At 30.8% G+C, this 13,199-nt stretch overlaps 1 protein-coding gene across 1 annotated transcript; it reads right to left on the bottom strand.

Annotated features, from left to right (window-relative positions):
• Positions 1 to 5,527: 5,527 nt before the first annotated feature.
• Positions 5,528 to 6,942, bottom strand: LOC114175359 (probable pectate lyase 16). The gene is made up of 4 exons (XM_028060136.1): positions 6,538 to 6,942; positions 6,074 to 6,429; positions 5,846 to 5,981; positions 5,528 to 5,752 (listed from the first exon to the last, which is right to left on the bottom strand). Exons 1-4 carry the CDS (start codon positions 6,940 to 6,942, stop codon positions 5,528 to 5,530), a joined length of 1,122 nt encoding a protein of 373 aa, XP_027915937.1.
• Positions 6,943 to 13,199: the final 6,257 nt, after the last annotated feature.

The following is a 13,199-nucleotide window of genomic DNA, read 5'->3' as shown; positions in this document are numbered from 1 at the left end:
TGGTGTACCGTACCTAGCCAAACTCAACCAAGTAAACAGTATACACATCGAAACCACCTAGTATCTAATACCCGGACACCACCAGCACAAGCCATCTAGGCAAGTAGCCGGTCGAGACCGACTACTTGCCTAGAACGTTAACTAACATCGATGTCCCGCCTTCAATAGGTTTCAAGGGCCTGATTTGGAGCCCAGGCCCATTCATGGCCCAAACTAGAGCCCAAGTCAAAACCCAGCCCATGAAATGGTCAAACGTCATTTAATGCTCTATAAATACACGTGGACCCCAGTAATTAAAGGTACGTATTCATTAATCACTGATTTGACTCTCTGAGAGCTTTGACTAACTTGAGCTTCGGAGACCCTTCTGCAGGTAACCCCTCCTGGGTCCAAGCCGACACGTATTGACCGGGAAGAGGCCAACTGAAGAGATAGCGGACTACATGGTAAGGTGACGCTTGTGTCTAATCTCATGTTTGTTCTCTGCAGGAACAAGTTATATTTTTATGTTTAATGTTTTTGCTAACGAAGGAAAAGCCTAGAAACTCTAGAGCTCCTCTGAGAAATCAGAAGGGTAGCGTAGAGGTAGCTGTTGGGGAAGTATATTTTTTAATTTTTAATTAAGTTTTCATTTTAGTATATTTTTTATTTATTTTGGAGGCTAGAAATTCAGAGGGAGAAGAGAGTGAGTGAGAAAGCAAAGGGTCATAGAGTGTGGCATCAAGAAAAGGTAGAGAGAAACGAAATTTGCAATTTAGGGAGAGAAAGGGCGTCCTGGAAAAGAGTTTTAGAGTAGGAACAAGAGTTGAAGCTTTGGGGGCGAGAAAGGATCATTGGGAGTGCACTAAGAGCAAGGAAATCGGGTAAGGGGAGTTGTCCTTATGTTTTTTATCTTCCTTTAATTTTGTTTTGGATGATGATTGGCTTGAATGCTTGATTATTTTTCTAATTTGTGCGATTTTTCGTAAATTCTGGAATTTTGTCCAGAAATTGCCTGACAGCTAAGAAGGTCCCGCCAGGCAACACAACCATTTTCACATGGTTTTTTAGATTCTGTGATGAACCTCTTGGTGACAATGAAGAACTGTCAGGCATATGCACTGGAATCGTATAGTTCGATGCATTTTTTATGTTTTCGTGATGTGTTTGGCGTTCTGTAATTGTATGATCTTCGTAACATGTTTCTTGGCATAATTGGATGATAATGTATGTTGTTGGGGTGATTTGATAAATTGGGGTTTGTGGGCAAATACAGGATTAATATGGATTTAGGTTTGATTGTAAATTTATAATGTGTAGAAGTTGGAAAATTGATAGTTGTAATGTTGGGTTGGATGAATCAAAATTTGAATGCATGAATGGATGTGTGAATATTGTGGTTTAATTGCATCTAGAATGTTGATTGCAAAATTGGGTTTTCGGGTTTTCCAGTAGGTGCAAGGAAATCTGGAATATCTAGAATCCTGACGGTGGATAGGTGCCGCCAGGCAATAAAGGTTGGCCAACGCTCAGTTTTGGGTTGGCTCAATGAGAAAATGAACTTGGGAGTTATTGGGTATGTTGTTGATTTCAGTATGGCATGATTGTATGATGTATAGGTGTTCAACTGGTGGTATTGATGCAATGGGTTAAAGTTACATATTTACATGTGGAACTTATATTGGTTGAGTCATGGATTAGGAAAAAGAGTAGAAGGAACATTGTTGGTACTGATAAACTGGTTTTATACCTTAAGAGTCTAGAAAATGGCAAATTAGAGGCTTTTCACTTATATATATATATATATATATATGTGTGTGTGTGTGTGTGTGTGAACTACTAAATGAATAAAATAATTTTTGAGATAGTCTGTGTGTGTGAGTTATTTGTGGGGCAATATGAATTGTGAAAAAAGGTATAAGCTATATGGATGTATGAGTATTAACGATTGGTGATGATGAGATTGTATGACTGATGGTGTTGTTGGACTTAAGATCATATGGTTCAATACATGTTTAACTACTTCCAATTGATGCATAATTTTAAGTTGAATTGCTTGAGTATTTATGTTTCATTGTCCTTAAGGAATTGTGATGATGGAATCTGTAGCATGAGAACTGTGATATCATGAATTTAGCATTATGGTTGTGTGATTGATATGCTTGGGTGTGCCAGAAAATGTGTTGTTGTGCCTAAACCAGTAGAAATCTGATTTATGGTGTGCGTAACGCTTGGCGACAGGAATTTACTACCAGGAGGTCAAGAGCATGTTTTCGCTTGGCGGCGCTTAGGCAACGCCAAGCGATAGTGTAGAGGCAAGGGTCTATCGCAGATGGATTTGCATGTTTGACCTTGATGGCTTGGTCAGGGATATGCTAGATTAGTTATGAGCGGGGAGGTTCATAACGGAGATGTGAGATGTGTGATTTATGCGGGAGGGGATGTTTGTATCTTTTGTACTCCTGTGTGGGGATACAAACGGGGAGATTCGTATGTTTTGTGCTCACACTTGAGGCTGCTATGAGCGGGGAGGTTCATAGTAGGTGTTCACACATGTTGGACTCAAGCGGGCAGGTTCGTAGAGCTGGACTACGAGCAAGGAGGTCCGTAGGGTTGGATCACGAGCGTGTAGGTTCGTGGGAGCATGACAATTCCTAATGATCAAGGTTGTAAATGGATCTTTCTCATATAGGTTGAGATTGTGGTGGGAACTAATACAGAGAAGTCAATAAATTAAAATTGGCTAAGATAGATTAGGTGAGTGGTAATTATTATTATTCATTGAGTATATTATATTTTCTTTCTCAACTCACCCTTTCTATTTGTGTTTGACGATGATCGCGTGACTTGTCATGCGGGAGCATATGGGAATCCAAGTGAGCATGCTGATGCATAGGCATTGAGCGGGACAAACTAGATGATTTACTCTATGTTTTAATTTCATACATTTGTAATAAACTTTATGAGGCTTTTCTCAAATATGAGCTTGTAATAATGATGTCACAGCGTAATATAACTACAACGATATAAGTTTTGAATTTTCCCGCATTTGGGAACCTTATTTACTATCTTGAATTACAATAAAATTATATATTATCAAGTAATATCCATCTAGGATGTTACATGATCATTTATGCCTTGATCTTATATACAATGATAAAATGATATAATTATATAACGTACATCAGTTCTATATTGCTTAGGTTGTTCGACAGAAATTATTCACCATCCCAAGAAAATTTGTATTGATGAAGATATCATACAAAAGTTTGTTGATGCCAAATACAACTTTATTGTAAATATTTAAACCTTATATCTTTACTTTTATAAATATTTATGTTACAAAGATTGAATATTGAATATGCTAATGAATATGCTATGTTCATTTTTTAATGATTTTACTAATAGCGAAGAGTGAGGAAGATGGTTAGCTAAACTGTAGACCTCATTGTAGAAATTGATCATAGTAATCATGAAGCATAAAATCCCTTTAAAAAATATTGTTGTACTACTTCAGATGTGCCAAACGATGAGTTACCAGACCTTCAGGACAAAAATATATCAAAATTGAGAAATGAATGATGTCATTTGGAACTGTGTGAAATCTATGGTTTAAATGTTTATTATAATTATGATTTATCTATTGTACATTTTGTTTTACTTCCATCTATGTTTTGGATGTAATTGACGTTGTGTTAGATTTCATATTAGTATTGAGGCTACTTTGGTGGTACAGTTAATGTTTTTGTCATATACAAGTAATATTTTGTTGGGGCGTATAATTTTAAACACATTACTTGAGGTTGTCTTATATTTGATTTTACTATTCATAGTTTGATTGTGCAATGAATTTTAGCCGATTGAGTTACACTCTATAAATCAGACTTTTGGTTCAATATAAACTATATCAAAAGTGAAAATTTATAAATATCATTTATTCATAAATTCATAAATAAATAGATAAATGCTTAGGGATACTATATTAAGATTACAAACAAACTATCAAATAATGACAAATTTTATGACCAAAAAATATATTTAGAGACCAATTTAGCAACCAATTTTTTAATTAGAGACTAATTTAGAGACCAAGGTAGCCAAAACAACTAGTACATTGTTGTACTTTCTAGAGAAACATAATATCATATATGTTTTGTTGTAGTAGAATGTAAGTTACTAACGTACTCAATGAATATGTTAACCTTCATGTGGTTGGGAAGTGTAGAAAATGGAAGTTAACACACAATGTATTTACTAAAATTCAACCTGACCACTATTTTGACCGGACTAAGGATCCTTTCTAATCGAAAAATTAAGTTAGTTTTGTTTGACAATAATGTTAGGCAATAACCGTATTAGTTTGGTTTGTCAATAATGTTAGCAATAAACATGGCAGGGCAACATGAATTACAATTAAATAGTTACATTAATAGAAACGTTTTTAAGAATATCATTGAAGTCTTAAAGTAAACAACTAACACTGAACAATAAAAGCATTAGAAAACTAGTTCAACTATAACAATGACAACCCTTTTTCACGATTACATATTCTTACTTATAACCACTTATTACAATCTATCTACTATTTCTTCCACTTGTGTATTTTTTGGTCAGCCTCTTTCTTATTCAATAGTTTGAATAACTTTGGATCTGCAATTACATTTTCAAAATCTATTCAATATCTTCCACTTATTTCGAGTAGTAATCACATACTTGGTCAAAACAGGTCGAGAACAAACTTTTGGGATTGACACATGTATTAGACCCTTAATTGGAGGCTCAAAAGTACTAACAATGTAAATGCAACCACCACCCCCATGCTACAATTTCCTAACATGAAAGTTAAACCTTGAGAACATTGTATATTATTATGTTAAGGTAGTATGTTGACCGCTTGAGGTTGAATATTGCAACCTATCACACCAACAAGTTATTAAATTAACAAAAGTGACAAATACATTTTTCTAGGATTAAAACACTTTCAAATTGTATGTTAGATCCAATTCAGCATCAAGCATTGTCTTTTGATGAGCACTTGCCTTGGTTGTTGCTATGGGATCTTGTAAGTGATTGAGTTTTAAAGATACTTACATCATTTTCCTAGTGTGTTGTGGGTTTTAAAAATGTTTACATGTGAATGTTTGGAAACTTACTCGAATGGTAATTGTAAGTCCTCATGTCCATGTTTTGATAATGCAAGGAAATAATTTGTTTATGATTTTGATTTGACTCTCTTGTATACATATATAATTTTAATGAAGTTTGATTGACTAACTTGTACCATGATTTTTTATTTCTCGTACTAAGAGATTTTTCTCATGTTAAAAGTTTCAGTGTCTTATTTTTTTGTTATTGTTGTTATTTTTTATTGTTTTTCCTCACCGATTAAATGAAACATACTTTAATATGTTAATTGTTGTTTAATTGTTTCTCCATCACTGTCATTTCATTTTCGACAAAATTTTATGACTACAATTTTGTTACCTATTATAAAATATCAACAATTTTAAAATAACTTAGAACATTATTCCTCTTTTACATTCGGTAATCAATATATATAATTTTTATTGAGACGTAACACGCCCGATGAACGTGTCAACGATCTTACAAATTTGGCATCTACAACTTTGAAAATTTGTTCCTTGCTATAATTCGGTTTTTGCATACTTCCTCCTTTTGTTACAGTGAATGAGGCTCCATTTTCAAACATATCCCTTACCGAATGAAAATCCCATCTATCTCCATTTGTATCATTGCTCTTTCTCCATGTCACCTACACATAATAAACAATTAGTATAGTGCTACTAAGTGATTAATTATCGATTGGATATGAAATAGGTGGAATGAAAATTCTAAAATTTATTACCTCTTTGTTCCCTATTTTTGGTGCTACAAAGAGATTAGCTTCGCTTTTCAGACTAGGTTCCATGCTTCCACCAATAGCATATTGAAGCCATCCTTGATAAAGATTGTTTGCTACATGTGCATATCCATGACGAATCCTGAGAGATTAATTTGTTTGTTAATAAAAGCAAATTGTATTGCATACTTTTACTTTGTGTATATTTTAGTACTTAGTTTTGCAATTATTCACCTTGGCATACGTTGATTGCATTTAGGTCCAAAATGGTTATACACCACTGTAACTTTCATATTCTTGTCTCTCACATATCCATCATCATGTCCAAGAAGCATAACTTTATCTTGGTTTTTGAACCAATTATTGGAGATAGTCACATCAGTAGAACCTCGTGTCACATCCAGCAAACCATCTTGACAATCATAAAGTGTATTATGATCAATCCAAATCTTTGAAGCAGTAACCAATCTTATTGCATCTCCGTCTACATGTCCTAAAGGAATCACCTTTCCTTTAGGCCCCATTACAATCCCAGGAGCTTGAGGTTTGCAATGATGAACTCGAATGTTATGAATGATTATGTTGGTGGCCTATAATAAAATAAGTAAAGTTTCATACAATATGGTAGCTCATGAAAATAATTTTGTAATGCTTAATTTTCAGGCATGCAAGTTTAATTATTAGTAAGTAAATATTACCTTAAAGATCATTAAACATGCATTATTAGCAATATGGACATTAACACCTCGACCATCAATGGTGGTAAAACTGCTAATGAGAAGAGGTTTCTCTAATGTGATAATCATGTTCTTTTGAAATGTGATCCACACTTTACCTTGAATAATAGAAGTTCCATATCTCAAGGTGTTGGGCTTTGGGTTTATAGGATCATCACTAGAGTCAGTAACTTTATAATAAATAAGGTCAGAACCGATGTTATTTATCATCTTGCCAGCATAGCCCACAGAACATGTGGCCAATTGAGAACGATGTCTCATCCATTCAGAGTTTGGTCTCCAACATCGATCAATAGCATTCATTTTCAAACCGTTTATCTTAGATGGTATAGCAAAACTAAGGTGTGAAATAAAAAAGAAAACCATAAGAGTGAAAAATAAGTGTTGAGGGTTGGAAATGGCCATAATGAAGAATATTTGTTCTTAATGAAGAGAAAATCAATAGATGAAAGAGAATGGTGGGTTTCTAATATTTTTATATGAAGTTGTGGTATGAGGAAAGAATTATATATATAAACAAGAATGTTAACAGAAGTAGTTTAAACTGTTTTTTCAAACTATGATGAGGAGAGTGTTGTTTGCAAAACAGAAGCTATAAATAGAAATAAATAAGCAAGGATGTTGAAGTGGTTTTAAATCTTAATTTTGTTACCTAAATTTGCGCATTAAATAAAGAAGAAAAATTAGAAATGTTTATATACTTTAACAATATTATTTTTAAAGAACAAAATTCAATTTAAATTCAATAAATAGTAACTTAAATTTAACTTAACATAGATTGTGTGTATAATTTTAATATCATAAAAATGAGTTGTATTTATCACCTAAATAAAAAAAATGTTTCATAAATAACTTAAATAATATTGTCAATACCCACATTTTTATCACAATTATTTTTTTCTCTCATTATTAATATCATTAATTAGTTAACTAGTGTTGTGCGTACTAATTTAGTTACATACATAGTTGTGTAATAATTAAGAGTTAAAAGAAAACTTTATTTAATTAAATTGAGAGGGACATTTAGTGCATGCATGATAATGGTTAGGTTGGTCTGGATGAATGCAAATTCATGATTAGCCTCACAAATTTGAATGTTTTTATGAACGCATTGTATTGGACATTTAACCCATTATTATCAAAAATTAAAATTTATGGACAGACCCCAATTTTTCTACACAGTTCGGTCTCAATAAATATAAAGGCATTTCTTCCATAATTTCTTTTAACGCCTCTATAGATGAATAAATTGAAAAGGCAATTTACTTCTATCTTATCCTCATCTTCCCACCATCTTTAATCCCTATCTATTTTTTTTTTTTAAGTTACAGATAAAGCTAAAGAAAATGACAGAAAGTTGTATGGGGAAATGAAAATAGACAGGTGGCATAGTCCCCACCATCTTCCCACCTAGGCATCTTCCCACCATGACGATGTTATTCCTCATCTTCCCACCATCTTTCCCCTCTAGGCATAGTCCCCTTTCCTGCTCCAAGTACATAGTCGTCTTTCTTACTCTAAGTATAACTCATGACACAAAATTTAATATTTCGAACTATAAATTCGTAGAGTAAAAATTTAAAATGCATTCTAAATTATATATTAGAATATAAATTAAAAATTGTATTTCAGATTATATAATTTGGTATGTAAAATTTGTGTTTTGAATTTTAGATTGCATTTTTTTTATTTTGGAAATACAAATTTTGTATTTCGAATTGTATGTTCTTAAACATTTTTGAAAATAAAAAAAAAATTGATAGAAATGAACACAACAAAAAAATGTCTCATTAACGATCAATTTTAATGACAAAAAATTGTTAGTTATTATAATAACTAATTTAGATACCAATTTACTAAATAAAAAAATTACCAGTTAATAAAATAGTTACTATAATAAATAAAAAAATTTATAATTGATTTTTTAATTGATTTCTAAAATTTAGCTACCAAATGAAATTAATCACTAAATATTAATTACAATAAACATTCGCTTAAGTATGCATTTTGATCTTAAGAATTTGATACGGACTTAATTGAGATGCGAACTTATGAAATTTTAAGAGTGGAATAATTATAATATGAAATATTGGGAATTTTTAGGGACTTATGAACTATGAAAGCTATGATATATATATATATATATATATATATATATATATATATATATATATATATATATATATATATATATATATATATATATATAAAACAAAATGTGATAGAGTATAAAACATAAAATATTTTCTATTCCTAACATAATAAGTAATTTTTAAAATTAAAAGATATTTTTAAAAATATAAATATTTTTGAAAAACTAATTTAAATAAAAAATATATTAAGTAAATATTCTCAAAAATGGATCATATGATAAATTCTATGTTTTCTAAAAAAGTAATTGAAAAAGCAATTTGCTTTATTGTAAAAGATGACAGTCAAGAATATGGATGACAACAAGACAAGACAGGACGGAGACTGGTTTCGCTATCTCATATTCATCCTCATAGAAAAAATTCATCCTCATCTCAATCCCCAAACCCAACAGGTATCAAACTTTCGTATCATTTGCATCCCCACCGAATAATGAGTATATACATATACCCTTATACATGTACCCTACATGTACTCGCTTTCTTATTGTTTCAATATTTATTAATTAACATTTATAAAATAATAAAAATTATGATAAAGGAAACATAATGTTCCTGCATAAACAATAATAGAATATTATGAGACTTAAATCTTATCTTACCCGAACCTTGAAATCTCTTAGATGGGTATTCTACAACTTTATTCGACTTGTCTTCACATCCTCTCGCTGGATGGAACATTTTCGAGGTTACCTGCAAAAAGGACTCTAAGGATCAAGTCAGCAAAAGCTCTCAAAGTCAAATCTCAATTTTCAGTATTAATGAATTGTGTACCTTTAATTGTTGGGGTCCGCCTTTATTTATAGAGCATTAATTATGTTTTAATGTGTTTATGGGCTAGGTCCTTATTGGGCTCATATGGGTCTGGCCCAAGCCTAAACTTCATGTATGCTATTTGACTTGAGGTTTCAACTTGTTATATCCTAAGTTTGGGATAGACGACTTTTATCGATATGTCTTTATCCGCTATGTACGCGTTGTTCTTTCGTATAGTTATCTTGTTTAAGCTTGTTCATATTATCAATATAAGTTAGTGGTTAGGTTTAAGTGTTTTGTCTTAGCGGCTAAGGTCGGGTATTGAGTTCGTGTTTGTCTTATCCGTCATATAGTACACATAATATTATCAAATATTCAATATTAAGAGGAAGGTTGTTTCTTCGATATTAAATATTTAGAAAGAAATTATAATTGTATACATTTCAAATTAGAATAACAAGTACAATTTCATGAGAACAAAAACATTTATTAAATTTGCAAATATTAATGAACCCTTAAACCAAAGCTCTGATACCAAATGATGTGAAACCCATTTGCACAAGGGCTACCTTAAGATCTTTAGGGTTAGAACCTTGTAGGAAACTTGGAAAATTATTGAAAAGGTAAATAGGAGAGGCTAAAATTTCAGTTTGGACAATAATTTAAAATCGTTGATATCTTGTGGTATAAAACTCCAATTGAGATGATTCTAAAACGTCATGAAAGTTCATGTTCTTAACTTTAGTTTAGGCTTAAAAATCACTAATTTTGGATGAGTAGAATGAGAGTTATGACCACGAGATAATTCTGTATAGAGTTGAGTTTTCTTTCTGAAAATTGGGTGAAGAAGAAAGAAATAAGAGGTGAATAAAAAATGGAAGGAAATAATCACTCTTTCCAAAGGAGGCATCACACAAATTATGGAAGCCCTTATTTAAACAAACTAATAACTTAAGAAACTTTAGCAAAGTGGTATATTAGTCCTTCTCCATTTGGACCATGATGCAATTTTCAACCTTGGTCCTTTCTCCTTGAAACTTAGGCTTGTATTCAAATAATATGGACAACATTTGCTACAAAGCTTCTTTTGCTTTCCTTACTCTAGCCTTTGTCATTGGTCCTCGAAGTTCTTCAATGGATCATTGTCCTTACTCATTGTCACATCTCTATCAGATAAGATGAAAAATATATTGGAGATACAAATGAATTTTATGACAAACCAAACAAATAGAAAAAAATAAAAAAAATATAGTAATATATATATATATACACACACACACACACACACACATATATATATATATATATATATATATATATATATGTATATGTATGTATATATATATATATAAGAGTATTTAATTGATTATGAATATTTTAATAATTTAAACGGGAACGGGGATATGGCGAGGACGGGTATCATGACGAGTATGGGAATGGGGACGGAATGGATATGTACATACCCATAACATATTGTAAAAGTCGAGGATTTTCTATATCCAAACCCATACACAGTCAATGCAGGAATTTTCCATCAAAACGTGAACGGTTTCTCGAGCAATACCTGTGGCGATAATTTTCTTTTATATTTATTTATTTGATTATTATTATTTCTACAATATACTTATAAACATTTAGAGGCAAAATTATATATACATACATATATATACATATATGTATATATACATATATATATACATACATACATATATATATACATACCTACATATATATACATACGTGTATATATATATATATATATATATATATATATATATATACAATTTTGTATGCATCTTATATCTACAATGTTTAGTACATCTTATATTTCCTATATTAGAAGGGGAAAAAGTATTATTTATTTAAAGTTTTTCCCTCATATGCTGGCTTTCAAACAGGTGGAGGGAAAAGGTTATGGATAGGGTTCATTTGGACTGTTGGGGGTAAATAAAAGGTAACTCCGATTTGTCCTTCGATGACAATCGACGCATTCGGAGCAGAGAGAAAAGTAATGGTAGAGTTTTCCGTTCCCTGATATATTACAGAATTATTCACTACATTGATTTGCCATGCATTCCCCAGAAAAACAGCCACAATGTCGACGAAGAAGGGATCAGACATGTTGGGAGCAGCCATCTATGATATAGTTACAAAATTTTGTTTTTCACACACAGTCATAAAATAGGAAAGTGAGACAAATATCACATAAAAAAATATAGCATATCAAAATAAAATAAAATGAAGTGAAAATTCTCTCAAATCCATAAAACTGGATTTTTATTATACTTTTATAAAGATATTGATTAATTTTGTAGTGACTAGTCAGAACAATTGAGCTCATGGCCAACAAAGTAACTCAAGAACATCTCATCTTGAGTAATACTAACTCATTTAAATCCCCAAGGTCATACCTTCGACTACAATAATCAAATCTTTATTTATCATAAATTTTATTTCAATATTAGACCATATAATTATATAAATAAATAAATAATTAGGATAAATGAATAATTAAAATAAATATAAATAAATAAAAAATACCAATACATAACTGGAGATAAATATAAATAAGTAAATGAGAGTAAATGTAAAGTGAGTAAATAAGATTAATGCATAACTGGAGATGAATATAAATAAATAAATAGGAACGAGAACTAAATATAAATTAGAATGAGGTTAGGGACACCCCACTTATAGAGGTAAAAATAATTGTGAATAGATAAAAATTATCAAAGTAAAAAAAAATGATAAATGTCTCCTCCCCTTACCTTAGTTATTGTGGAAATTATACTAAGGTTGTACTAAAGCTTTGATGATATTTTTTTTTCTCTGTCGCATTCCCACCACCTATTTCTGAATGACCTTGATTCACCTCACCAACTCTCTCTGTTTTTTTTTTCTTCCTTCATCACGTTTCACCACTTTCACACTTTCACCCATTTACCTCTCACCCCTATTTATATGTCTTAATGTAATGATTACATGTAGTTTAGTTTTAACTAGATTTGTAAACGCTATTCCCTTTATATTGGCTTTTAACGCTTGGTCACTGATATATTTTTTTTTCTACATTAATGCTCATCAGAATAAATAAGGATTGCACTTATCATGTGAAATCTTATCACTCATTTTTTTTATTAATAACTGTACAAACTAATAATTATGCTAAAATTAAATTTATTATATATATATATATATATATATATATATATATATATATATATATATAATGTTATAGTTTACGCCACTGAATTCTTGATAACAGTTGAAACTTTGAAGATATGTTAGCCTTTAAATTACTTTTATAATTAAAATAATTGGTGCCTATTATTAAATGTGTAGTATATATATATATATATATATATATATATATATATATATATATATATATATATATATATATATATATATATATATATAATTTTACTTTATCTTTGGATGTTACAATTCTCCTTCACATACTAAAATTTCGTCTGCGAAATTTGTTTTTATTGACTAAAATAAATGAGGACAAATTCCTCTTATTTTTTCTTCTAATTCCCATGTAATATCTCCATTAGCTTGATTCCAAATGACTTTTACTAGAGGCATTGTGTCAAATGTAAAGTTATTCTTTCACTGTACTGTATCAGGTCTTATCACATGAGTTGGGTCAGAAATATATTTTCTTAATTGAGACACATGAAAAACATTATGAAGGTTGGAAAGGAACGGGGG

This window comes from Vigna unguiculata, chromosome 3, assembly GCF_004118075.2.
Source record: "Vigna unguiculata cultivar IT97K-499-35 chromosome 3, ASM411807v1, whole genome shotgun sequence".
In the NCBI taxonomy this organism is placed as follows: domain Eukaryota; kingdom Viridiplantae; phylum Streptophyta; class Magnoliopsida; order Fabales; family Fabaceae; genus Vigna; species Vigna unguiculata.
Note: the sequence above shows the minus strand (reverse complement) of the source record. Positions and strands in the feature narration are given on the sequence as shown.

Excerpts from the sequence above, each read along its gene's own strand:
- LOC114175359 (XM_028060136.1), bottom strand. The coding sequence starts at position 6,942 with ATGGTTTTCTTTTTTATTTCACACCTTAGTTTTGCTATACCATCTAAG. Across the intron at positions 6,430-6,537 it reads CATGTTTAATGATCTTTAAG|GCCACCAACATAATCATTCA; the intron begins GTAATATTTACT and ends ATTTTATTATAG. Across the intron at positions 5,982-6,073 it reads TGCAATCAACGTATGCCAAG|GATTCGTCATGGATATGCAC; the intron begins GTGAATAATTGC and ends TTAATCTCTCAG.